This window comes from Canis lupus, chromosome 29 (assembly GCF_048164855.1).
Source record: "Canis lupus baileyi chromosome 29, mCanLup2.hap1, whole genome shotgun sequence".
NCBI classification, from domain to species: Eukaryota; Metazoa; Chordata; class Mammalia; order Carnivora; family Canidae; genus Canis; species Canis lupus.
This window is the reverse complement of record NC_132866.1, coordinates 16,007,607-16,033,823: the sequence shown is the minus strand read 5'-3', so window position 1 is coordinate 16,033,823 and position 26,217 is coordinate 16,007,607. Positions and strand designations below refer to the sequence as shown.

The following is a 26,217-nucleotide window of genomic DNA, read 5'->3' as shown; positions in this document are numbered from 1 at the left end:
GATAATCTTATGAAATGCTCTGCATGTTCTTTATTCACTTCAGCTTGGTCTTGAAGAAAGGGGACACCTGCGGCTCAGGTTAGGAACTACTGCCCAAGGTACAGTTGTTTTTTTTTTTTTTTAAACATTTTATTTATATATTCATGACAGACACAGAGAGAGAGAAGCAGAGACAGAGGGAGAAGCAGGCTCCATGCAGGGAGCCCGACGTGGCACTTGATCCCGGGTCTCCAGGATCATACCCTGGGCTGAAGGCGGCGCCAAACCACTGGGCCACCGGGGTTGCCCTGAAGTACAGTTTCAATAGGGAAAAACCTGAGCTCCTAAGCACAGAAAACAAGAACTCAGAGACAATGCTTCTGACGTGGCTATTATCAAGCCACCCATCTCTCTTAGTTGTTTTTTCTTTTTCAGACCTTCCCTGCCCACAGATCTCCGCATTCTCAGTTTAGGCTCCCAAGTATTTTTACTGGCTTGACTCTTCCCCACCACCTCTACCCTTGCAGTACCTCAGAACAAAGTGCCCTCTCCTGGGAATCAGGTGATCTGACTCACAAGCAAACAAAAACAGAAAAAGACAGATTACACCTTCAACCAAGTACTGTGATCCAAATTAAAGTGAATAGCTCAACCATGACGGCTTGGATCCAAGTGTGATGCAAATTCAGGAAGCTTCCTCGGGATGTTCCAAGTGTAATCCACAGATAGTAGGTCAGTCACATTTGGCCCTGGCCACACTCACCAGCTGGAAGAGCAGTAGGAATCAGAATCCTTGACCACATGGTGTGAGTTCAGCCAATGGGCTCCTGCACAGTGATCCAAGGGTGCTCTTATGAGAGTCATAAATATGTAAACATCCAAGGATGGGAACCTCTTCAAGGGACCCCGTGGAGCTGGCGCTGCTTATATAGCACCAAAGAGACTCACGTACAAGAAATAGCAACTCTACCGTCACTTTTTATGAGAACTCTTATAAAAACTCCATCTCTCTGGGAAGACACCCCCCGCCCCCGCCCCAGCCCTTGCTTTTGCTTGAGAGTCTTCTCACCACCCGTACCCCTTGCTTTTGCTTGAGCGAGCCATGACTAACAGAATGGCTTCGATGGGATGGGAGAAAAGTCTGGAAACCTTTCTGCGTTAGACAGAGAGTGATATTCCAACCACTCTTTAGCTCCAGACCTCTCTTTCTATCCTACAAAACAATGGAAAATCAGCCCTGAGTCTAAAAATGACAGGCTAGTATTGGAGAAGATGTAACAGACTAGAGAGCATGCAAAACAATTTCACCTACGTTGACTGCTTTATAAGGCTTACAAATTAAAAAAAATAATAACATTTTGAGAATCTGGACACAACAATCAGGCATTCTATCTATTTGGGAGAGGACAAAATTGGGAATTTAGAAATACAGAATGGGGCATTTCAGTAACAAAATTGAAAAGTGTCACCAATGAGAATTCTTTATAACTTTTATATGTTCTAAAAGTCCATGTAGATCTTGCTTTTCCATTTAACTTTTAGTTAATCTTACCTTAAAAACAAAACACCCTCAATCTCTGATGAGCAAGAGAAGACTATGGATTCCAGTTAGAGTTGCTCTGATTAATTGGAGACTGGGCCCACATGCTTCATTTTGCACAGACCAATTTTTCAATTCAATCAGAGTTCAAAACACAAGTCATCAGCGTCTCAAAAGAATGGGGAATTCTACGTTCCTGGTTCCTGGGGCGGGGGATCCCTAAATTCCTAGGCTGAGGTGTAGTTCATAAACATTAGCATTCACTGGTGAGTCTTGAAGACTCTGCAGTCAAACAGGAAAAGAGGAGTTGGATTAGACTCCGCAATCCAGATAATTCTCAGATGTATCCATTTATCACTGATTTACCGCAAAATGAGGCAGATACATGTGTTACCAAAAACATAAACACTCTGAAATGGAAACTAAGTTGGCAAAAGCCCCTAACTGATATTCCGGGGTGGGAAGATTTTAAACTCCCTAGAGAAAAAGATAAGGATGACAACTTTCTCAGGTCAAGGGCCAAGTCAAAAGCTATTATTAATACAAAAAGCTGCTGATAATACTGGGCATTTAGAAAGAAGACCCCGAGTGTTATCATTTGCCCTTAGATTAATATACTGATTTGAGAAAGTACCTTCGAACAGGAGCTAACCCTCTCTGACTTCACAATTCAGAAATGGCTCACCCGGAGTTAAAAGGGACCTCAGAAGCCAATTCTTCCAACTGCAAGTCCTGAATTCCCTATGGGGGTCCCTCCCAAAGGGCGGAGGGCAGGCCGGGAGGGAGTAGCAAAGTTCCATTTTACAAAGACAGGGGCTGTGGCTTCCTCAGATGTCCTGAGACTACATAAGGGCGCATTCAGTCATTCCAGCACAAAACTGACGTGATCTCAGCAGAATTTGGGATGAAAAAAAAAAAAAAAACCCACCCCGTCAGAAATGTGAGAGGCGCTCCAGGGAGGGTTCACAGAAAGAAACCAAAGGTTGCCAATTAAGTTAACCCAGTCCCCCCGGTCGGCTTCCCGCGCCCTTGGCAAAGACCCTTTCTTTCTGCATGAAGTGCTGCCTCGAATGTACATCTTTCACCCTCACCTGTAACCAGGTGACCCAGATGAGAAAAACCAGTGGGAAAAGGTCCGAAGACATGACTAGTGCAGGGAACTCGAGTCGGTCCCAGAAGGTTCCTTTATGTCAGTTTCAGAAATGAGAAACCACCGGGAATGAGATTCCTTGGGAATCTGAGCGTTCTCCTTTATTGCCCTCTCCCAGGGGAAAATAAATATAGAAACAGTATTTCCTCTCCCAGGTTCGGCGGGGACCGAGTCCAGGACGAGGAAATGCAAGAGACTTTCCCAAATGAAAGGAGGGTCGGGGGCGTCCGCAGCGCCCCACCGAAGGGGCACCTCTTTAGACTCTTTTTTTTTTTTTTTTCCCAAAAAAAAATGAGCTCCTCCGTGCTTGGCTTCCAGACTGCGGCCCCGGGTTCTGGTCCGAGCACCCGCGCGGGCCGGGCTGCGGGCACCACCGGGCCGGCCCGCCCTCGGCCAGGGCTGCAACTCGCCCAGCGGCGCCCCGGCCCGGCGCCCCCGCGCTCCACCTGCCGGGCGTCGGCGTCGGGGTCGGGGTCGGGGTCGGGCCCCCACCCTCCGCCGGCCCAGAGGACCCGACCCTCACCGACTCGGGCCTCGGCGGCCGCCGCATCCCCCGCGGGCGTCCGGGGCTCGCGAGGTGGGGCCCCACGCGCGGCGTCTCTCCTCCCGCAGGTGGGAAGCCCCGCCGCGCCGGCCCCCGCCCTGCGCGCCCGGGAGGGTCCGAACGCCGGGGCCGCGCCCACCACCTCGGGGCGCGCTGGTCTCCCCGGAGTCGGGGCTGCAGGGGCGCGGGCGGAGCGCCCCTCCCCGGCCCCCTCCCCGCCGGCCCCGGCCCCGGCCCCCTCCCCGCCGGCCCCGGCCCCGGCCGCGCCGCGCGCCCTCACCTTTGTAGCGCTCCATCGGGGCCGCGGCTCCGGCTGCGCTCTCTGCGCTCTGCTCCGCGCCCCGCGCCCCGCGCCCCGCGCCGCGCTGGCCCCTCCCCGTGAGGTCACGCCCGCCGCCGGACCTCCCGGGGCGCCCGCACCCCGTCCCCGCCCGGCGCGCCGCCCCCGCGGGAACTCGGCCGCCGAGCCCCGCACGCCCCGCTCCCCTCCCGCGAGCGCCGGGCGGCTCCTCCTGGGCCGGGGCCGGGGCCGGGGCCGGGGCCGGGGCGGGCCGGGGCGGGGGGGCTCAGCCTCGGCCGGGCCGGGCGGCGGGGCAGGTCCTGGCGACGGGCGGCCTCGCGGGCCTCGCGGGAGCGGCTCTCCCAGCCGCGGGGCTGCAAACCCACTGCCCGGAGGAGGAGACTGAGGTCGAACCGGCAGGCAGAGGCGTGCGACAGCGCCCCCGCCCCCGCCCCCGCCCCCGGGGACGGCCGGCCGCGAAGGCCTCGGCTTCCTCGAGAGGCGACCGGGGGCCGGGGGTGGGGACACCGAGCCCTGCCCCGCGCCCGTCCCGGTTCCTGGTTCCTCGGGACTCCGCACCGCGCTGCGGCGTCCGAACGGCCTCCCCGGGGGCAGGGGTTCCAGGCCCCGCGCGGACCCGAGTTCCTGGAGCCGCCTGGACGGGCCCGGAGCCCTGGGCCGCCCGAGGCCGCCCCGCCCCGCAGGAGCCCGCTCGCCCGGGCCCGACCTCCACCCCGCTCGCTGCCGCCCAGGGCCGCACCGCACCGCGTCTGTCCGTCCACCGTCCCTCCCGAGTCTCAGCCTCATCCTCCCCTGCGGGGGGGGGGGGGGGAATCCGTGTTTTCCTTTAAACCTAAACTTTCCTTTCACTTTGAAAAATCTCAGTCCTGACTCGCACAGGATGACTGGTTTGGGGTGGGGGGCACGTCTCCCCCACTTTCTCCGGGGAACATTAACGGAGATGGGTCGTGTGCGGTTTCTTCGAAGAGGTTCCTTAATTCTTCTCGGAACAGCGGGGTTAGCTCTGATTTTTGAAGACCTCTGACCCGGCAGTCTTAGGAATATTTTTCTCAGTTGGGTTAGCTGCTGACATCCCTGGAGCCCTCCCTACAAGCTGGGCGTGGTGCTTAGGGCTGTCCACCCACCGCCTTTCATCCCCCCCCCTAATCCTGGGGGTGGCCAATTATTATTAGTTCTATCATCTAGTGGAAGAAACTAAAGTTTGCAGTGGCTAAACAACTTGACCAAAGTCACACAGCTAAAAACAAAACACCAGAGCAGGCTCTGTACCGAGGTCTGCTGCTTCCTGATGTTTGTTCCAAAGCTTTCCTGGCACTTTGGGGGCCAGGCTGTCTGTCCCCATCTTGCAGAACACTCAGACAAGTGAACAAGGTCAACACAGGTAGGTGCTCTGATCAAGGCACAAGGATTCTGGGAGCCCCAGTGGAGGGGCGGAAGCAGGCCCACCGAGCCTTGTAAGTCCTAGGAGGAGATGGCTGAGGCAGTCTTAAAAGGTGAGTTGGAACTAGTGAGGGGACAGGAGAGACAGAGTGAGTGCAGCCCTCCAGGTAGAAAGGACAGCAGGGATGAAGGCCATGAAGCAGGCACCGCAGGATCACAATTCTGTCACCAATGCCACAAAGATGAAGCCAGGAATGGAAACGGTGAGGCTGGGGAGGTGGGCGCAGGCCTGCTTGAGGGCCTAGAAGATGGAGAAATCTGAAACCCAAAGGATTGGGCAGCACTGAAAAGTGACAGAGCCCTGGGGTCCTCCCAGAGGCCAAGTGGGAGGTGGAGTGCAGGAGACAGTTGCTCCAGGTGTAGTGAGAAGTCACTAGAAACCTGGCTGAGGTGGAGAGGACCCAGGGCAGAAGAAATATGCAGGAAGTGTGATGCCAGGGCTCCGTGCCTGAGCACAGGGTGTGAGGGAGAAGGAAGAGCAGAGATTGACCAGGGTTTCCTGGTGGGTGGGGGGTGTCAGCGCTTCTGGGCTAGGTCAGCCCGCAGATACTACCCGAGGCCCTGTTGGGTGCCAGGGGCTGCCAGGTACTGCACAGAGCCTGAGCAAGGCGGGCAAGGGGCTCTCAAGGGACCACTGTTGGGACTGGGCGCGGGAGGACAATAAGCAGGACAAACGATGTGTGTCCCTAAATGGGATGCAGAAATAGCCTGCTGGGGTATTAGGGTAGAAAGCGAAGGGGCCCTGGTGCCTCCAGGGGAGTTAGAGACTCCCATCTGGGGCCTTAACTTCACCCACTATTTTATTTCATTCTCTTAGCTGCTCTTCCAGGTGGGCTGGGCCCTTGGGGATTCAGGAAATAGAAAAAGTGGAGGTTGAGGCAAGAATGTGGACATGACGGGGAATCGGAGGACGGGCAGTAGTGCTCCTCCTGCAAGCGGGGCCCGGTGCAAGCATGGAACCCGGTGAGGATGGAGGGCACTCCTGCCTTTTGGTGTTCTCCTTTGCCCTCCTTCCCCTCCTCCCTCACTTTCCTCCTCTTGCAAATGCCCCTACGTGGTGCCACCCCTCCAATCTCCAGTGTCCACAGACGGCTGTCAGCGACCCCGGGTTTCCTTTCTAGTGTTCAGGGAGGATCTGATTGTGTGGCTGTGGCTTCTGAAACGGGTCTCGAGTCCAAGTCCGGTAGCCGGCCCCTCCTGGCCAGATTCCAGCTCTAACAGTCAGCAGAGGCCAGCAGAGGAGGTTTCAGGTCCAGCCGCACTCAGCAGGGGCTTTGTTGGAGGTGACCCTCCCAGAGGGGCTGAGGGCGGTGCTGGCTCTGACCCAGGTCACTGAGAACAAAAGACAGGGATTAAACTATCCCCATTGTACTAATGAAGATGCAAGTTAGGGGACCGGCTCCAGTCACAAAGTCAAGTAATCTCTCTTCCAGAACTAGGACTCAAAAATCAGGTTTCTCCATTCCAAGCGCTGAGCTTTGTCACACCCCCTGGTGCCGGGCTTTGCCAGGGCTCTAACCGGATGGGGCTCTACCCCCTCAGGTCCTCCGGTGGCCGTCTCTGCAGGCACTTCCAGTAACTGCACCGGCTCTCTGCAGGCTGGGGGGCCTCTGGGTGCCTCCTTCAGGCACGCTTCCTCTCCCCTCTCCTCTCCTGGCTCCAGCCTTGTAATTACCTCTTCTGAAGTCCACTCTCGTGTATCAATGGAGACTGGGCAAATCCCAGAGCCTCCAGACAAGCACAAATCAATCAGAGATGTATGCAGAGTGAATTTAAAATGGGAATTCACTGCCATTTCCAAGAACGAAACCAAAATACGATTAAAACCATCAATAGAACTCTTAGGCACTGCTTCCCCCTCTCTCTAAAACCTGGGTCCAGCTTTAAGTCCCTTTACCCACGGGATCCAAAATGGGTTGATGCAGACAGTCCTGAGACCGGATGGAGGCCCTCACCCTGGAGTCTAGGTGGTGGGTGTTCCTGCCGAGCTCAGCTGGGGTGGGCGTTCGTAGGGCCCTCTGGGTGTGTGTGTATCAGGGACACACAACCCAACAGCAAAAGGTTTTGTTCTCCGGCAATTCCTCAAATTCTCAGCAGCGGAGAGGTTTCTTCGACCACAAGGGGGCTTCGCCAGCTGACTCAGTGAGGAGGGGTGACGGCTTGCTTGACAAAATTTATCCCAATTCTCACAATGATCCAGGCAGATACTTTTGTCCCTTATTTCACACATAGAGACTTTAAGTAATTGTCCAAGGTCATTGCTGGGCAAGGCCCAAGCCAAGCGAATTGAAGTGACATTTCTCACCCGACTTCCCCACCCAGGCTCTCTTTCGTAATCATGTTTGGTCATGAGCCATCCCAGCAGCTATCCTTTACTACATCCCTAGTCACTCTTCAGAAGTCAGCTCAAAAGCCACCCCCTCTGAGGACAGCCCCCTCCTCCCATCACCCTCCACATCCCCTCTCCCCCCTCCTCTGTGTAGTCATGTGGTCTTGCTCTAGCTGTCTGCCTCTACTCACACGCTGGACCTTGTAGATCTTGGTGCTGTACTGTGTTAATCCTCTGTCCCCGAGCTGAGTATATATTCCCTACACAGGAGGTGCTCCATCATCCCTGTTGAATGACCCAATGAAGGACTTTTCCATTTTTTTTTTTCCCTCTTGGGGTTTTTGTGAAAAGGAAACACACACAATGTCTTCTCTGGTTCAGACTGATGAAACAAATCACTACCAAAGGACATATCAGATGTGGTTGGGCATAGGGTGGGATGAAGCAGGAGGAGATCCCATTTGAACCAAGTCTTGAAGGAATGACTTGTTGTTGTTGCAATAAAATATACATAAAATCAGGGGATCCCTGGGTGGCTCAGCGGTTTGGCGCCTGCCTTTGGCCCAGGGCGTGATCCTGGAGGCCTAGGATGGAGTCCGCGTCGGGCTCCCGGTGTGGAGCCTGCTTCTCCTTCTTCCTGTGTCTCTGCCTCTCTCTCTCTCTCTCTCTCTCTCTCTCTCTGTGTGTGTGTGTGTGTGTTTATCATGAATAGATAAATAAATCTTTAAAAAATATATATACATAAAATTTACTATTTTAACCATTTTTAAGTGTACAGTTCAGTGATGACAAATACATTCATGTTATGCAACTATCACCACCACCCATCTCCAGAACATTTTCATCATTCAAATCTGTAACTATACCCTTAAACAATAAATCCCTATCGCCCCACCTCCTGGTAACCACTATTCTACTTTCTGTCTCTTTGGATTTGAATTTTCTAGGTACTTCATATAAATGGAATTATATACATATTTGTCCTTTGGTTTATTTTGCTTAGTGTAATGTTCAAGATTTCATTCATATTGTAGCAGGTATCAGAATTCCATTCCTTAAGGCTGAATAATATTTCACTGTATGTATATACTGCATTTTATTTATCCATTCATCTGTCAATGGATATTTGGGTTGTACCCATCTTTTGGCTGCTGGGAATAATGCCTATATGAGCATTGACGTATAATATCTGCTCAGGTCTCCCCTTTCAATTCCTTTGGGTATATTTATATATATATATTCCTTCAAGTATAATTGGTGGGTCATGTAATAATTCTGTGTTTAATTTTTTGAGGAACCACCATCCTGTCTTCCCCAGTGCTATACCATTTTACATTCCCACCAAACAATGCATCAAGGCTCTGGTTTCTCCACATTCCCTCCAACACTTATTATTTCCCATTTTTTATTTCCACCTTAGTGGGGTTCTTTCCTTTTTAGAGACTCTGAAGTCAATATGGCATAAAATTAACATTTCTTTTTTTTTTTTTTTTTTAAATTTTATTTTTTTATTTTTTTTATGATAGGCACACAGTGAGAGAGAGAGAGGCAGAGACACAGGCAGAGGGAGAAGCAGGCTCCATGCACCGGGAGCCTGACGTGGGATTCGATCCCGGATCTCCAGGATCGCTCCCTGGGCCAAAGGCAGGCGCTAAACCACTGCGCCACCCAGGGATCCCAAAATTAACATTTCTTAAACCCGAGTGGTCACTCCATCAGTGTGTTTGATATTACATGGTAAGGACCACTGGTGGGGGTCCAATCATCTTAGAGTGTTACACTTGAGGAAACAGAGGCCTAGGATCTCAACGATGGAAGTGTTCATTAAATACCCAAGTGACTGAGCCTCCCAGCCAGCATGTTTGAAATACTCTAGAAAAACAACAACAACAATAAATATTTGGCTTTAAGAAAGAAAGCAAAGGGTGACAGGAAGGGGAGTAGATAGATGGAAGAGAGGAAAGCAAGGAGACTGGGGGAGGCGTCCTGGGTGATCCTCTGAGTTGGGCTCTGTGCCAGAATCTACAGCAGGTGACAACAGGGAAAATGGGCACCATTGTCACCCCTCCTGGTATCTACACCTGCGTATCCCCCCAGGTCTAGTTAGCATGGCCAAGGGTTATAGGTCTGCAAACAGGGGTGAGTATGATAGCTTTTAGCTGCACCTCTAGAAAAAAATTGCAGTTTAGAGAAATACCCCTGGTCTATTCTGGTCAATATTCCTATAATGACTTAGTTTATGTAAAGAAACTATTTATTCTTATACAATTTCCTTAAAATATTCCTATGAGGTAGATTAAATGAAAGGTGACTCTCTAAAGACCTACATTATTGAAGATCAAAGAGTCCAAGAAAGTCAGTTTGGGAAGTAGTAGGCATAGGACGCTTCATTCCATATAGGGAGGCAGCAGTTCCAGGAATGAGTATGCTTGTCCAGGTCACCCCTTGAGTCAAGGGCTCACAGCCCAGGAAGGTCCAAGGCTCCTCTGGATTCCCTTCCTGTGGCCTAAGTGGCCTGTCCCCTCTTTGGTACCTAGGATTATAAATAAGCAGGGCTGCTGAGTTTCCTAACTCTGTATGAAGGTTGTGCTCTCTTCTCAAAGCTCTGCGGTGCTAAGTTCCACCCTTTCCTTCCCACTGTAAAAAAGCTCACCAGATGCTACTGCTGCTCCTACCACCCTCCAGATGTTGATATGTGCCTCCCCCACCCCTGGCTCTCCAGGAGGAACCAAGGATTGGCTCCCTCATCCCCTTTCTCAATTTCCTCCTGAAATCGCACATCTTAGTTAACAGGGAAGAGGCTCCAATTCTCTGTTGGGGCCTCTCTCCAGTAAGTTGGGGTTGTGGGGGAAGCAAAAGACAAGTTCCCCAGTCATCTTTCCTCCCAGAGGTTCTGTAACTCAATAGACAAATGCATCCTTGTTCTGTCTTTTTCTTTGCCCGTTTCCCTTTTGTCTTTGCCTGACACGTTCCCCAGCCCACTTCCAGGCCCTTTGCTTCCCCTTTCCTGCCGTGATTCCGTATCCATCAATGTAGAACATTTCAGAGCTGTTTGGAAACTTGGAATCCATGGCAAATCCAACTGTGTGACCTGATGTTAAGGATGCAGTAACCCAGAGAGATGCCAGCACCCGCCCAAGGATACCAGCAGTGGGTGGTTGGCATCGGTGCCCAAACACAGAATCCATCTGCTTCTCCTTGGGGCTCAGCTGTCTGTTCTCCCTGGGGAGTCCAACCTCGTGTCATCCTGAGCAAGTCATACAGCGCCACAGCAGTTTGCCAGAATTCTGGTGTCTGGGGACTTGCCAGGGTCCTGATCTTGGATTCACTTCTTTGATTGTCTTTGCTGACTTTTCTGGTGATTGCTAAGATTGCCACTTCCCAGATAAGCCTCAGGCAAAAATGCAGCTAGACCAGAACTGGCAGCCCCACAGGTTCCCTGGAGTCCTCAGACAAAACGTTGGAGAGGAATCATTCCTTCATGCCTGGAAGCAGAGAGCACTTTCTGCTTTTCCCCTTCCACAAATGCCCTTCCCCTCCTCAGCAGAGCTCCAGCTGGTCCTTCCAGACCCAGCTCAGAGGGCTTCGTCCGCCATCAAGGCTTCCCAACATGTCCTGAGAGTATTGAAGGATTGAAAGGATTCTCCAAATCCTGTAACACTTTTCCCTAAGATTCATTTCTCATTCAGTAACAGAAAATAATGATCATCTTTTCAGGTCTTATCTCTCCGAATAGGCTTTAGGATCATGTGAAGAGGAACTCAGGAAAGGTCCCTTGGTAGCCAGGGACGCTATTTGGGTCCCTTTAAGTGGTTGGATGGATGGAGTAGAATTTTATGTCTTCTCCCCAAAGTCATTGATTGGGAGAAAGGGCGGAAGTGGGAAGACATTATTATTTAGAGATCAGCCCAATCTTGCAGAAACAAGAGTTTTTAAAAATTTTAGTTGACATATGATGTTGTGTATTAGCTTCAGGTGTACAACGTGGTGATTCGACAATTCTACACATTCAGTGCTAACCACGATATGTGTAGTCACCAAACATTATTACAATACTCTTAACTCGGGATCCCTGGGTGGCTCAGCAGTTTAGCACCGCCTTCAGCTCAGGGTGTGATCCTGGAGTCCCAGGATCGAGTCCCACATGGGGCTTCCTGCATGGAGCCTGCTTCTCCCTCTGCCTCTCTCTCTGTGTGTGTCTCTCATGAATAAATAAATAATATCTTTTAAAAAATTGTTTTAACTCTGTCCAAAAGAAGAGTTTATTAGTGTCTGAGGAAAAATGAGGCTCCTGCCCAAGCAGCCCCTGTGGCAGGCAGGAGTGAGGCGGAAGGCCATCTGGAAAGCACGGGTACATCTCTGTAATCCCTGTGTGCTCTTTCTAGTTCACCAATACCTACCCTTAGAGTCATAGCAGGTTATTTTTCCTTGGAAGTGCCAACGTAGTTCAAACTCCTCAGTTTCAAGGCTGGAAACAGAGGTGCCAAGAGATGTAATGACTGCCCCAGAGCCACACGAGCAGGTTAGTAGCAGGACTGGGGGGGGGACCCCGAGTCTTCTGACTCACAGTTCATGGCTCTTCCTGCAGCAGCCACTGTGCTAAGACTAAACACTGGGTCTTAGCTATTTCCTCCATGATGGGAGATGTTATTGCATCTGGCCAAGACCCCTAACCCTGTTCTGCCCAAAAGCAGCCTTTCTAGAGCCTCAAACGCCAGGATCCTCATCATAAGGACAGCCTAGCACATAGTAAGTAACCAACCACAAGTCATTCATGAAAAATGGAGGCATTCCCCCATGGGAGTGATTGTATCCCCAAGGGATTAAAGGCTGGCTCTTTAGGGAGAGTGAAAAAAACTTACATAAACGCAGAAAATAAACAGATATACGGTGTGTCTGTGGCATTAACATTTCGTGGAGGAGCAAGATCCTGGCCACCCATTACAATGCATATGGGGTGAGGGGAGGTCCCCACACCACCAAAGAAATTGTCAGACACCAGCTGGGTGTCCTACAATTCATCTCAATTCTGATACCATCTATCTGGAGATAGCATCAGATCCCACAGGTGAAGGGCTCAGTCCTACAAGACAACCCCGAGCCCCATTCCCTCTTCAGATGCCAATCCCAAGTTTAGGCTGTCATCAGCTCCAGGTTGGCAGTTCCCAAGACCTCTTCAAGTTTTGCTAGAGCAGCTCACAGAATTTAGAGATACATTTTACTTCCTAGATTGCCGGTTTAACATAAAAAGCTGTTAACTCAGGAATAGCTATATGGAAGAGATGCAAAGGGCAAGGTTTGGGGAAGGGGCACAGAAGCTCCAGGCACGCCACTCTCCCCAGATGTCCACATCCTCGCCAACCCAGAAACTCTGAGAGGCCTCTCCTTTTGGGGTTTTCTGGGTGCCTCATGATGTAGGCATGGTTGATTAAATCATTAGTCACTCGTGATCCATTCCTCCACCAGCCCCTCTTCCCTCCCCAGAGTTCGGGAGGGTGGGACTGAACGCTCCAGGCCACCAATCCCAGGTTGTTTCCCCTGGCAACCAGCCCCCGTCCTCAGGTGCTTTCCAAAAAGTCAGCTAGTTAACAGGAACTCAGGTGTGGCTGAGAGGTATGTATGGATCGGGACACCTTGATCATTCTTACCACTTAGGAAATTCTAAGGGCTTTCACATGGAGATTGGTGCCTGAAAGAGGACCCAGACCGAAGATCTAGTTCTTATTATGAATCACAATATCACCAGGAGCAATTATGACAGAATGTCTAAAACGGCTCCTGGAGGGAGAGGGTAGTAAAAATGGAAACATTGGAATATAGGCTCTGGCTAGACTCTCCCCTGCACCCTTGTTCTAGCTGGGTGACTTGGGGCTGCTTACTTAAGCTTTCTGGACCCCAGTTTTCCTCTTAGTCAAATGGGAGTAAAAATTATGTTTATCTCAACCAGAGCTACGAGTTGTTTCTGTAATCACTCCACATACAGAAGGCTGCTGGTTGGTGCCAAGGCTTGGAACTTGGTGTTATGATTTCAACCACCCGGCCGTCCACTCACTTGCCCACTCGGGGCTCCACCCTCCACTGAGCATGGTACCAGGTGCTTTGTCAGAGAATAAAGTGCACAAAGCCTTTAAGGGTCCTCAAAGGGGAAACCAGAAACTCCAACGTTACTGGCAAAAAGAGCCTAATCTACTGTTAAACAAAAAATTCAACTGAATAATTTAAAAGATTAAATTGCCTTTATTGAGCGATTCGTGGGTCGGGCAGCATCCCATCTAGCAAACAGAAAGGAGATCTGTTGAGCTGGAGAAAAGGAAAGGTTTTAAAGCAGAGAGGGAGTGAAAAAAGGAAATTATTAGCAAAGAATGTATTGTTTTAGGCAAGGTTGCCCTCCTAAGGGGAAAAGAAGGGTCTATCAGTAAATTTCCTAGTGCTGACCAGGAAATTCCATGTTGATTGGTTAAAGGTTACATTCCTAGGGGTGGGGAGGTGGTGGTGTTGAAACTGCCCCTCTGTTAGGCCTTAACGTCAGTGACTCCATTTTGGGTCTGTGTTTTTTTTAAATACTACTGAGCCAGCGCTTCTCAAACATTAACTTGTATAGGACTCACCTGGGGGTCTTGTTAACATTCATATTCTGATTCAGTAAGTCTAAGTTGGGACCAGACATTCTGCATTTCTCTCTCTCTCTTTTTTCACTTTAAAATTTAAACACTTGGGCAGCCCAGGGGCTCAGAGGTTTAGCGCCACCTTTGGCCCAGGGCCTGGTCCTGGAGACCCGGGATCGAGTCCCACATCGGGCTCCCTACATGGAACCTGCTTCTCCCTCTGCCTGTGTCTCTGCCTCTCTCTCTCTGTCTCTCATGAATAAATAGATCTTTTTAAAAATAAAATTTAAACTTTATTTATTTGCTTGTTTGTTTTCCAGCCTTCTGCGTTTCTGCCCAGCTCCCAGGTGATGCCAACGCCGCCACTGGCCCAGGACCACAAATCTACAAATGGAGGAGGCAAGAATTAAAGAAGCTCTTCTCTCCTTTCCTACAGTTAGCCAAACTGGGGAAGTGGTGTTTTCCCTTTCTCTACTGATGGCTGCACAATACTTTGACGTCTTATGGGGCCCACACTAACGTGTTTAGAAGATTTCACGCTGGTAAATTCTGGAACAAAACCATCAAGGCGAGTTCATCCTGCAACCTGGGGTCATGACCGGTTTCTGAGTATTTTGAACACTGTGTTACAATGAGTTAGCTTCACTGCCCTGCTGGATCACACAGTTGTATTTGTTTTTCTTTCATGATCAAAACACTTAAGGCGGAGGGACGGGAAAAGACAAAGGAGGGAAGGAGCGAGGACAGAATAATTAATGCAGCTTCTCCACATCCTTTTGGAAACAGCCTCAGGTAGCTCTAATTTCTTCCCAGACAACTGAGAGAATGTTAATGGGATTCCTTTACAGAGGAGTCTCTATCAGGGCACAACATTTGAAACCAGGCCACTGCAGTCATACAGTGTCTGGGGATCTCATCCTGTCACTCGGTTAGAATTTTAAGTGTAATTCAAGTATGGTTCATGGAAAGTCCCAGAGCAGAAGGGATAGTGCTGTGGGGTTTGGAGCCAAACACAGGGAGGTCCTAGATAGCAAGGAACAATAAGATTTTGTTATTAATTATTATTATTGGTGCATTGAAGTAGCCATTTCCTCAGAAAAGAATAACCTATTAACACATCAAGATGTGTTGGACCTTCCAGAAAACAAAGTTTCAATGTATTTGACCTGTGGATTGAAGGCTGCTGGTAGCATTCAAATCCTACTGCACCTGACTATTATTGCCTAATTCAAACAATAACTGGGAATACCAAATTAGTGAGTACCCTACAACAAGAGTACAAACGAGTACCCCAGTCTAGCCAACAAGTGGGCCTCCTGTAGGGTTGGTGTAAGTGGGACAGTTTGGGAAGCTCTGAGAAAGGTTTTCCTGAGCAGGGTCATGTCTTGATTCAAACATGTCCCAGTGGCACCTGGCTGGCTCAGTAGAGCTATGCGACTCAATCTCGGGGTCGGGGGTTCAAACCCCACGCTGGGCATGAAGCCTGCTTAAAAACAAAACAAGGGGCAGCCCGGGTGGCTTAGCAGTTTAGCGCCACCTTCAGCCCAGGGCATGATCCTGGAGACCCAGGATCGAGTCCCACGTCGGGCTCCCTGCATGGAGCCTGCTTCTCCCTCTGCCTGTGTCTCTGCCCCCGCGCCCCCCCCCGTCTCTAATAAATAAATAAAAAATCTTAAAACAAAAACAAAACAAAACAAAACACGTGCTTCAGAAGATTGGAGTGTCTGGGTTGGGGTCCTAGCACCATCATTTCTGATGGGTGCCATTGGGCATGGTTCTTCATGTGTAGGCTGGGATAATACCTACTTCATAAACATGCTGTAAGGCTGCTACAGGATGAAGCACATGAAAAATTTAGCATAATATCTGGCATTGAGTGAATGCTCAAAAAATGGTAGTGGGTGCATTCAAAAGTGCTCAATTCTTGGGGGCAACAGTGAAGGAACAGGTGGAAGAAAAAACTAAGAACTTAGAAATCTGTTTTTCTACCAATGCCTTCCTTCATGCACCTTATTCAATGCTCCTCATCCTAAGCCATATATGTACAACCCACCTGCCTAAATTTCTTGCCCCTTCCCTACCAGGGAAAAAGCCAACACAGCAACTTCTGAGACTTTGGTGTCAGAGCTCTGGACACGCACTGCCCTTGCTCCCAGTTTCCACCTCTGCCAAGCGCCCGTCCTTCTGCATCTCCAGCTGACACTTGGCTGGATCTCATTCTTCTCCAAATCGATTGCATCTTTCTCCGCAGCATAAAATAAACTTTATTTACATATTTCCAAATTAAGTGCCCTTGTCATTGGATGCATTTTTAATTGTTTTAATTATATCTTATTGATATGTCATAATTTTTATATAACTATGCTTTCATGAAGGGGTGTTTGGGTGATTTCTAGATTTCAACATTCTAAATAGAATATCTGAAACATCTTTGTGTGGATTACCTTTCTTCCTTTCTAAAAAATAGTTTTTTAAGGTATAACTAACTACCATACAAGTCACCCATTTAAAGTGTACAAATTAGTGGTTTTTAAAATATTAACAGAGTTGTGCAACCATCACCACAATTAATCTTGGAACATTACTCTATGAAAAGAACCCTCATACCCACTAGCAGTCATCCTAGTTCCCCCATGTCCCCAGCCTTGGGCAACCACTAAACTATTTTCTGACTCAATAGATTTGTCTGTTCTGGAAATGTCCTATGATACAACTTCCTAAAGACCATTCCATTCTGTGGTCTTTTGTGCCTGGCCTCTTTCACTTAGCATAAGTTTTCAAGTTCACCCAAGTGGTAAAATGTATCAGTATTTCATTCCTTTATGTTGCTAAATAATACTCCATTGTGTGGATATATCACATTTTGTTTATCCATTCATCAGTTGATGGACATCTGAATTGTTTACACTCTTGGCCTATTACAAATAATGCCGCTACATACATTTATGTCCAAGTTTTCATGCGGATGCATGTTTCCATATCTACTGGGTCCACTGCATTGTTTTACCCTTAATCAGGTGTTGCTTCTTTCTAGCCTCTCATTCCTAAGCTGAATTCATGATCTTCCTCCCCGCCCCAAATATGCTCCTTCTCCAAAGTACACTACTGGTTCCACCACCTACCGACTTGCACAATCCAGAAACTTAGCAGTCATCCTTTGCACCGCCCTCAGCTCTTCCATCCCACACCCTACTGCAGCCCATGCCCAGTGCAAGCAACTCAAAGAGAAGCTTTCCCCAGAGGAGGCTTTGCTGACATTCTAGAATCAATTGGGAATTAATCAGAAGCAATTCTTCGCAGACTTATACCCTCCATTTACATTTGTGGGATTTTTAGATCAATGGTTGCTCACTATTTTATCTCAAGTGCTTAGCACAGTGCCTATTTCTAGCAAGGCGATCAGCCTCTTGTGATTGGATGTGGATGACATTTCTTTTATAACATCTCCCAGATCCCAATACAAAAGTATTGCCATGGAAAATGTGTTGACTTGAACTGCTTTTCTGTCTCTTTTGAAGAATTTTTAAAAATTAAGGTATAATTTACATATAGCAAAATTCACCCTTTTGGGTGTACAGTTCTGTAAGGATTGATTGATTGATTGATTGATTGATTGATTGATTTAAAGTAGGCTCTACACCCAAAGTGGGGCATGAGCTCACACCCTGAGATGGAGTATTATGCTCTATGGACTGAGCCAGCCAGGTGCTCAGTTCTGTACGTTTTGACAAATGTCTACAGTCAGGTAAACAGTTAAGACGCAGAACATTTCACTAACCCCCAAATTTCTATGTGCCCCTTTGTGGTCAACCCTCCCCCTCCCCTGTTTCCTAGAAACCTCTGATTTGTGGGGTTTTGTCCCTATAGTTTCACCTTTTCTAGAATATCTGACAAATCCAATCATATGTTATCTAGCTTTCTGATTCTGAATCTTCTTTCACTTAGCACGATGTATTTGCACTTCACTAGTGCTGTTACGGTAGATTATTCCTTTTCATTGCTGAGCACTATTCCACTGTGTGGATGAATCCATTCCCCAATTAAAGAACATTTGGGATGTTTCCAGTTTTTGGCAATTTGAATATAGTCAGGATAAATACTTAGATACAAGTTTTTATGTGACCCAACCAGTTTATCCAATTGGTTTCAATTGGACAAATACCTAGCAATAGGATGTGGGGGTCATATGGTAACTGCATGTTTAACTTTATGAGAAATTGTCAAACTATTTTCCAAAGTGTTTGAATCATTTTGCATCTCTGCCAAGAGAGTTTGAGACTCCTGGTTGCTCTGCATCATCCCCAGTGCTTGGTATGTAAGAATTCTCACATAGTCTGGATTCCAGTCCTTTATCAGATACATGATTTGCAAGTACTTTTTTTTTTTTTTTTTTTTTTTCCCAAATGGAGGCTTGTTATTTCATTCTCTCTAAGATAGCTTTTGGGGAAAAAAGAAAAAAAAAAAAAAAAGCTTTCGAAAAGCAGAAGTTCTTAATTTGTATTAAGACCAATTTATTACTTTTTAACATTTTATGGATCATGCTTTTGGTGTCACACCAAGAACTTTTTGCCTAACTCAGGGTCATGAAAATTTTCTCCTAGAAATTTTGTATGTTTAGAGTTTTTACATTTAGGTCTTTGATCTATTTTATATCTTCTCTATCTTGTGAACTTTTCATCTGCTTTGGATCCCAAATCTAATCTATGGTTTACTCATCTATGGTGCTCTCCAGCCTTTCATCTTGTTGAGGGCAGAGATTGCATCTTCTTGGGGTTGGCAGGTGCATGATCCTGAGAGGGAGTTCTGCTTAAGCTGTGAGCCCCAGCCCCTCACATTACTCATCCTAGTCTTGCCTGATTTAATTCATGTTTATATTTTCCACAACATCAATCATCGTTTCTTTTTTTTTATTATTAATTTTATTTATTTGACAGAGAGAGCACTTGAGCACAAGCAGGGAGAGCAGCAGAGGAAGAGGGAGAAGCAGGCTCCTCGCTGAGCAGGGAGCCCTATGCAGGTGCTCCACCCCAGGACCCTGAGATCATGACCTGAGCTGAAGGCAGATGCTTAACCGACTGAGCCACCCAGGTGCCCCCAAGTATCCTGTCTCTCCCTATTCTGATAATGAATAGATGTTACTGAAACTTTAAAATGATATATTAGGATGGCTTTAGGGCTTCTTATGCTATTGAAAATTAAGGGAAATTAGCACAACTAGTAAAACAATTTCTAGTTATTCAATAAGCACTGACTGTGCACTGTACACCTACTACACACCAGACACTTGAACACCTCTGGGTGGCCAGACCTCCAGGAAGTGATTTCATGGCATGTGACCTTATAAAAGTGTGTATCCCTTTCCCCGGAAACCAGAAATACAGGATTGTATGACCAACCAAAGTGCTCTGATAGGAGGTTTTTAAAATCTGAACTATATGCAAGTAGAAAGTAGCACTGGATACAGAAACAATGTAAGACGAGGGCCAAGGTTCCAGGGCCACTTCTCACAAATAGAATCTCTGCTTTTGTCCTCCCATGGGCTTCTTTGCATGTATCTCTATGTCTTCTGCTGCCTCTTTTTAAAATTTATTTATTTTAGAGAGACAGCAAGAGAGCACGAACAGGGGAAGGGGTGAAGGGAGACATAGGGAACCGGTCACAGGACTCGATCCCTGAGCCCTGCGATCATGACCCGAGCTGAAGGCAGATGCCTAACTGTCTGAGCCACTCAGTGTCTTCTTCTTTCTGGTCTCTTGTAAAGACCCTCATTATTAGATTTAGAGGCCCCCCAAATCTAGAATGATCTGGTGTCATCTCCAGATCCTTGCCTTCATTACGTCTGCAAGGACCCTTATTCCAAATAAAGGCATATTCTGCGGTTCTGGGTGAACATATCCTTTGGTGGTTCATTATTGCAACCCACTATCGATGCTTTCATATATTAGGATTCAAAAAAAAGTAGAGGGCACCTGGCTGGCTCAGCTGGTAAAGCATGTAACTCTTCATCTCAGGGTCATGAGTTCAAGCCCTATGTCGGGGGCAGAGATTACTTAAAATAAGTAAATAAAAACAGCTGCTTTCATGTAAAATAAGAAATTGTAATCACAAGTCCTGGCTTCCTGGTTCTTACTCTCGCTCCAGCCAGGCCCTGAAGACGGTTACCAAATTTCCTTGGAGTGACTGTCTCAATAGAAAACATAAGACTGGGTTTCTTCCCACTTACCCCACTAGCCCACAATAGACTGAGGACACAGTGAACACACTGGGGGGAAAAATAAGTCATTTGATACAATAACAGGATTTCTAGGCCATTTTTCCAACACTCAGAGGTTTCTTACAGTTGTGGGCAGAGAAAGGGAGAAGAGATGCCAGGGGATTGTTTTCCCTTTCAACACCAGTGAGCCTGACTGGTTCTCTCTCATCTCAGGCTTCTTTCAATGGAGACAATCTCCTTCATCTTCTTGCAAATGAGGTGACATTTGAGCAGATTCTGATGTCATCTCTTCAGAGGGCCCGGCTCCAGGGGTGCTGTAGGACCTTGCTGGTGACTTTGTAGGAGGCCACTGGGGGCCCAAAGGCCTCTCTGCAATGGCAGACTTCCAGGCCTTGTCTGACTGTTGGTTCCATGAGTTAGGGTGACAAGGAGTGACAAAGCCTAGTGATGGATGCTCGGGTTAGTCACAGGCCACCTCTGCTCTTGACCTGAGACTATGCTGTGTGGGGGCAGGGGTTCCCAAACCAGGTGGATCATCAGAATTATATGTAAGTCTTTCCATTTTGTTCAAAGATACAGCTTCTCAGCTCTCACTCTAGAACTTATGGAATCAGGATCTCCTTATGGACTGAAGCATGAGCTTTGCAGTTAGACCTGGGCCCCACCTTCTTGGCTGCTTCCACAGGCAGCTGGTTGTATCAGGCAACCTCTGATTTGCGTAGCCAGGGTTCCCCCTCTCCCATGTCGCTGGTAGGGATCATTCATAACGCATGCGTACAAAAATGTGCATTTGGTGGAAATTATTTGATTAACGATGACTAAATATTAGCAATTTACTCTCAGTTGTCCAAAACACTTTGTTTTTATGGGGAGGACAGAAGTAATTATTCTACTCAAACAAATAAGGAAAAAAAAAAAAAACAAAAAACCAACCCCAGGAGAATCCAGCTGAGTTTTGCTCCTATCTGATGGGAAGTAACCACCATGAATATTTTCTAGCTTTCATTACGAGAGGTATGTTCCAACACAAAAGTAGGAACGAAAGGACCTACTCTTTCTGTGCCAACATCTGTCCAGTTTAGAACAAAGTGTTGTTATTCATGGCCAGGCTCCACCTTGCCGAGAGAGGCTGTATTTGTCTTTGCAAAGATGGTCCTTTTGGCAAATCATGAGAAAACCACGTGCTCACAGAGAGACCCCAGAGAGCTGTGGCAGCCTTTGGAGGAATGTGGCTTCTGGACTTGATGGGTTAGAACCTGACCCAGCCCTGGGTTTACCCTTCACAGATGAAGTGAAATAATCTACACAAAGTACAGAGCCCAATGCCTGGCGTTCCAGAGGCCCTCACCAAATGTCTGCTGCTGCCACCACCCACCCCTTCCTTATCATCTGGACTCGTGTACCCTGGAGCCAGATTCCCAAACTGTGTCTGGAAGCCGCCCAAGGCTTTGCCCTGCCTCCAGGCCCTTAGGGATGTTCTGGGAGGTTCTACCACTGAAGCATGCTAAGGGCAAAGCAGAAACTGCTTCTGCTTTGGAGTAGAGGTTTTCCTAAGCCAACTTTTCTTTTTATCTGAGGGGAAGGGCTGAGTTAAAAGACAGCTGCAGGGGTACAGCACAAGTAAATACGGAAAATCCTCTCTAGGGGCTGCCATTGTACTTAGTACAATGGCAATGGCGGGCTCAGAGAGCAGTTTTATCCAGTTGAGATTAGAAAGTAAACTCAATGTGGACATATTACCCCCTTCCTCCAGAGCCTGACTCTACAGCCCACCCCTGAGGGCTCTAGGAGTGGAAGGGGGAAGACCCTGACTTTTTGTCAGAGTCCTGGCCTACCGTGGGCGGGGTGTGGGGGGTGGGGAAGGAAATTTAGGGTGTGGAGGCAGGTTCTCAAGGACGGGGTTGGGATTCCCAGAAGTTTTGGGCACTTGTCCTCTGACCACCCTGGGCTTTCTCAAAAGCTGCCAGCTCCAAGTCCCCACCCTTCCTAGGGTTTTCCGGCCAACAATGAGCATGTCCAACAGGGCAGGGCTGGTGACACACCCAGGCAAAGCTGGCCCGCGGGGAGGGGGACCCCTCTTCCCGTGATGGGCAGGAGGGGCTGAGTAGGACTGGTGGCTTTCTGGAGCCGAGGAAATGTGCCCAAATACTGTAAGGACGGGCAGCTCAGCGTTTGCTGCCTTGGTTGTTGTGAAGTAATATAGTTAGAAAGATCTTTTCTCCAAGCAAAGTCATCTTTCATGAAAATGAGTCTCAGTTCTTCCACAGGTGGTGTTTCTTAGCATTCCTCATGTGGCTTAGGGAAATCCTCCTGACCCAGGAAATATTGGGGCCTAACAGGTTTGAAACCCCTTGGGGAGAGTGGAGCTCCGAGCTGACCCCTTTGGATGCTTCTATTTTGAGCAGCCTGCCACTTTGGCTGGACCCAGCGCCTGTGGGGGCACCTGAGCCCTTCTCTGCGTGACAGTTGCCTACATGCTGAACTTGAAATTGGGGAGTTGGGGGGTGCAGGTGGAGGGGTAATGTAAAAGCTATATGGAATCAACCACATGATACGCTTAGCTCAGGGCTGGGAAAATATAGGTCCTTATTACACGGCAGCGACTTTTTTAAATAAAAGCTTATGCTTGAGTGTTCATCTTGCATTATGTCAGGTCCTGTTCTATAGGAGGCTCACAACAACTCTTTGAGGTAGCTGTTATTACTCCTATTTTATAGAAATGAAAATTGAGGCTTAGAGAAGGTAATGCAAATTGTCAGTAGTTACATAGCTAATTATTGGTGAAGCTGGAACTCAAACCCAGACAGTTTGACCCCATAGCCTGCACTCAACTGCTGTTTAATACTTTCTGTTTTTACTATTCACTGGCACATCTTCAGAGGATCTCAATCCTAGAGTATTATTGGACAAAGAGCGGGCTGTTGTTGAAGCATATAAAAGAAATTGTGGGCTTGCTTTCATGCTGCAGTACTTATAAAAGACTGGGGGAGAAAAAGCTCAGAACAAAAACTAAAATTCTTGAATGATTTAACTATTTAAAGTAGGACCAAGAAACCCTCATTACCCAACACCACCTATTAATGTAATGCTTTCCCATGTCTGAGTACCTTGCTTCATTTGGCCTAACAACCCCAGAATGTAGCCAGACACAGGTATTCCTTCCTAATTTACTGATGAGGAGACTGAGACTCAAAGTAGATGGAGTTCTTCAAGTCTAAGCAGCTATTTACTCTTAATAAAGATTGCTGTTTCTTGAGCAATTACTATGTTCTGGGTGCTGTGCGGTGCTCAACAGTTATAATGTAGCAGCAGTCTTCTGATGGGTATTATTATTTTGTCCATTTTGCAGATGAAAAGTTGAGGCCTGGGAGGTGAAATAATTGGCCCTAAGACTTAGAGCTAGTGAAAATCCCCTCAAGCTTGCTCATAATAGCACAATGGCAGCAGTGATGGGGCTCATGGCCTAGTGAAGGGAACTGGCCAGTCTCACACAGAGAATCTCCTCTATGCAATGCACCCTGGGAGACTGAGAATGTGGGAGACTCCATCCTTGCCCCTGGAAGGTCATGGAGATGCAGAGGAAAAACAGTATAGGATTTGAAGATAGGCCTCAGTTCTGTGGCTTACTGGGTGATGATCGGGCACATTTCATTAGCTTCTGAGCTTTGGTTTCTTCACCTGTATATAGCACAGCTACAATTACCTGTCTTATAGGGCTGTCATGAGAAATATGGTTAACATAAAGTCTGGCACTCAAAAGAGACCTCACTGCAGTTCAACAGAGGAGCAGAAACACAGGCAAAGCTAGCAGTACTAGGCAATGTTTGAAAAGTGTCACACGTGATGTTCAACCATAGGCGTGCAAAGAATTTTCTGGGGCAGGTTGGGTTGGGCCCTTCAAGGCAGGCTCTTAGGGAGGGTGTGAACTCAGGCTTGTCTTTGATTTAGGGCAAATGGAGCCCTTGGGAAATTCAAATGGGTAACTCCAAAGAGCTATGGATGACCGATTTCAAATAGTCAGTGTTGCCATTACCTCCTGTCCCTGGGGCCAGATCCTCCCGCTCTCCACCTCCTTGAAGAATTAATTGGACATTGTACAGGAGAAATGCCATTGTCAAAGCTACAGAGGTGGGAGAGGGCATGGTGTGTTCTGGAAACTTGCAGTGGTTTGGGAGAGCTGGAGGGCAAGATTCAAAGGTGGGGCATTGTGGGAGGGGAAACAGTGGGTGAGGCAAGGGCCATCATGAGAGGCCCAGGACTGCCAGCCATAGGCCAGGCCAGGACTTGGCTGTGTGTGAGGGCTAACCACTGAAGTGACACAGGGAGTCAACCTTCAATAAAATGGTGATCACAGTGGCAAAAATCACAGAGAGCTCAAGATAAGGGCTGAAGGTCCACGCTGACTACGGTAACCCCCCAGAGGTGATGCAAGTGGAGAGGCCTCTCACTGGGCATTGTGACCTGTTTTCTACGCTAGCAACCTAAACGTGCCAACTGTCTGGAGTACAATCTCAGCTTCTGCCTTTGTAATGAGGGGTCCACATGGTTGCTGCTATGACTGGCCCCTGGACAGGTGTTGTGGATTGCATCTTTGTGTCCCACCGCCCTCCAAGTTTATACATTGAAATCCTAATCCCCAGTGGGATTGCATTAGGAGACAAGGATTTTGCTAATTAGATCTTGAGGATGGAGCCCTCATGATGGGATTAGAGACAGAAGAGCTTTCTCTCTCTCTCTGCCATGAGAGGACACAAATAGAAGACGACTATCTACAAACCTAAGAACATTCTCACCAGACACCAGATCTGCCAACACCTTGGTCTTAGACTTGCCCAGCCTTCAGAACCGTGAGAAATGAACATTTGCTGTTCCAGCCACCCAATCTCAGAACTCTGTTACCAGCACCCTGAACTAAGACAACAATTTTGATAGACACGGAGTGGAATGGCTGTGGTCAGAATAGGTCATCTCAAATCTAAACACATCCTTGTATTTTCTAGCAGTCCCCAAACTGTGGCAGTGAGAATAACATGTAAATCCAAAATCTAGAAGACCTTCTTCCCTTAAAGTCTGATAACACAGGGGAGGTCAAAGCTTTGAAAGACATCTTTCTACCATTGCACTGCAGCGACTTAGTAAATGGCCCATGCTCACGGTGGTTCAGAAGCTCTAGTCCTCAAAGTTCCTCAATTGTCCTCCAACTTCCTCAATTCCCCCTTCTTGTCCAGATGATGAGACTCTCACTGCTCTGTGTCACAAAAGCGAACATCAGGTAGACCAGGACACCCCAACAATTCTTTTAAATATTCTCCTTTTAGGGGTGCCTGGGTAGCTCAGTGGGTTGGGCCTCTGACGATTGATTTTGGCTCAGGTCACGATTTCAGCGTTGTGACACTGAGCTCTGTGATGGGCTCTTCGCTCAGTGGGGAGTCTGCTGAGGTTGTCTCTCCCTCTCCCCACCTCACCTCTGCTCATGCCTTCTTTTAGTCAAGTTGGTCAATACGGTCTGGATGACTGGACACACAGTCCCGGAATATACCATTGCTATTTGTTGCATTTCCCTCTCTACAGGGCCCTCTGTGTGATCAAAATGCATTCCTAAGGCTGTGGTTTGATCCTTTGGTTGTGTTCTGGTCATTTAAAGTCGGACTGTACTTCTTCAAATGGGAGAGACCTTTAAAGGAAGCAGGAGGGTGAGAAAGGAAACACGGCGTGGAGGCGTTAAGTGAATAGAATAAAGCACACAACTTTATTCACTGAGTGGTGAGTGTACAGCAGTGACGCAGAGGACAGGGCGGGGGAGCGGCGAGTGCTGCTTGCAACAGGAGCGTGGAGCAGGTCAGGACCAAAACGCACAGCAACGCGGGGCCAGCTGGCTGCCCCTGCCTCTGCACACTAGTCCGTGGTATTCAGGGCATGGACGGACACCCACTCACTTTCACGGGGGGACACAACACATCTTTAACACAGCAGTTCTTCCAAATATTCACTTTCATATTTTTGAAAGGGGCGGGAAGGAAGAACTAACTGTATGTCTTCTGACACTTGCAAAAAAATTCCATTAAATTGAACTTAAAATGAAAGGACTCCAAAGAGATATGATGCAGGATCGTCG

General features: G+C 48.1%; 1 protein-coding gene and 1 long non-coding RNA gene across 8 annotated transcripts in view; one reads left to right on the top strand and one right to left on the bottom strand.

Moving 5' to 3' along the window:
* Positions 1–3,627, bottom strand: part of AFAP1L2 (actin filament associated protein 1 like 2) — a 96,889-nt gene extending 93,262 nt beyond the window's left edge. For 4 of the 7 annotated variants that reach the window (XM_072805215.1, XM_072805210.1, XM_072805212.1 and 1 more), the window contains exon 1: positions 3,494–3,627. In XM_072805215.1, coding sequence (XP_072661316.1) covers positions 3,494–3,509 — 16 coding nt within the window. In that variant the 5' untranslated portion in view covers positions 3,510–3,627. The remainder of the gene's footprint in view (positions 1–3,493) is intronic. The other 3 variants (XM_072805208.1, XM_072805214.1, XM_072805216.1) reach the window with 3 other exon arrangements.
* Positions 3,628–4,756: 1,129 nt separating this feature from the next.
* On the top strand, positions 4,757–16,171 carry LOC140620549 (uncharacterized). The gene is made up of 2 exons (XR_012020308.1): positions 4,757–4,895; positions 14,209–16,171. It is a non-coding gene; the product is annotated as an uncharacterized lncRNA (long non-coding RNA).
* The last annotated feature ends 10,046 nt before the right edge of the window (positions 16,172–26,217 follow it).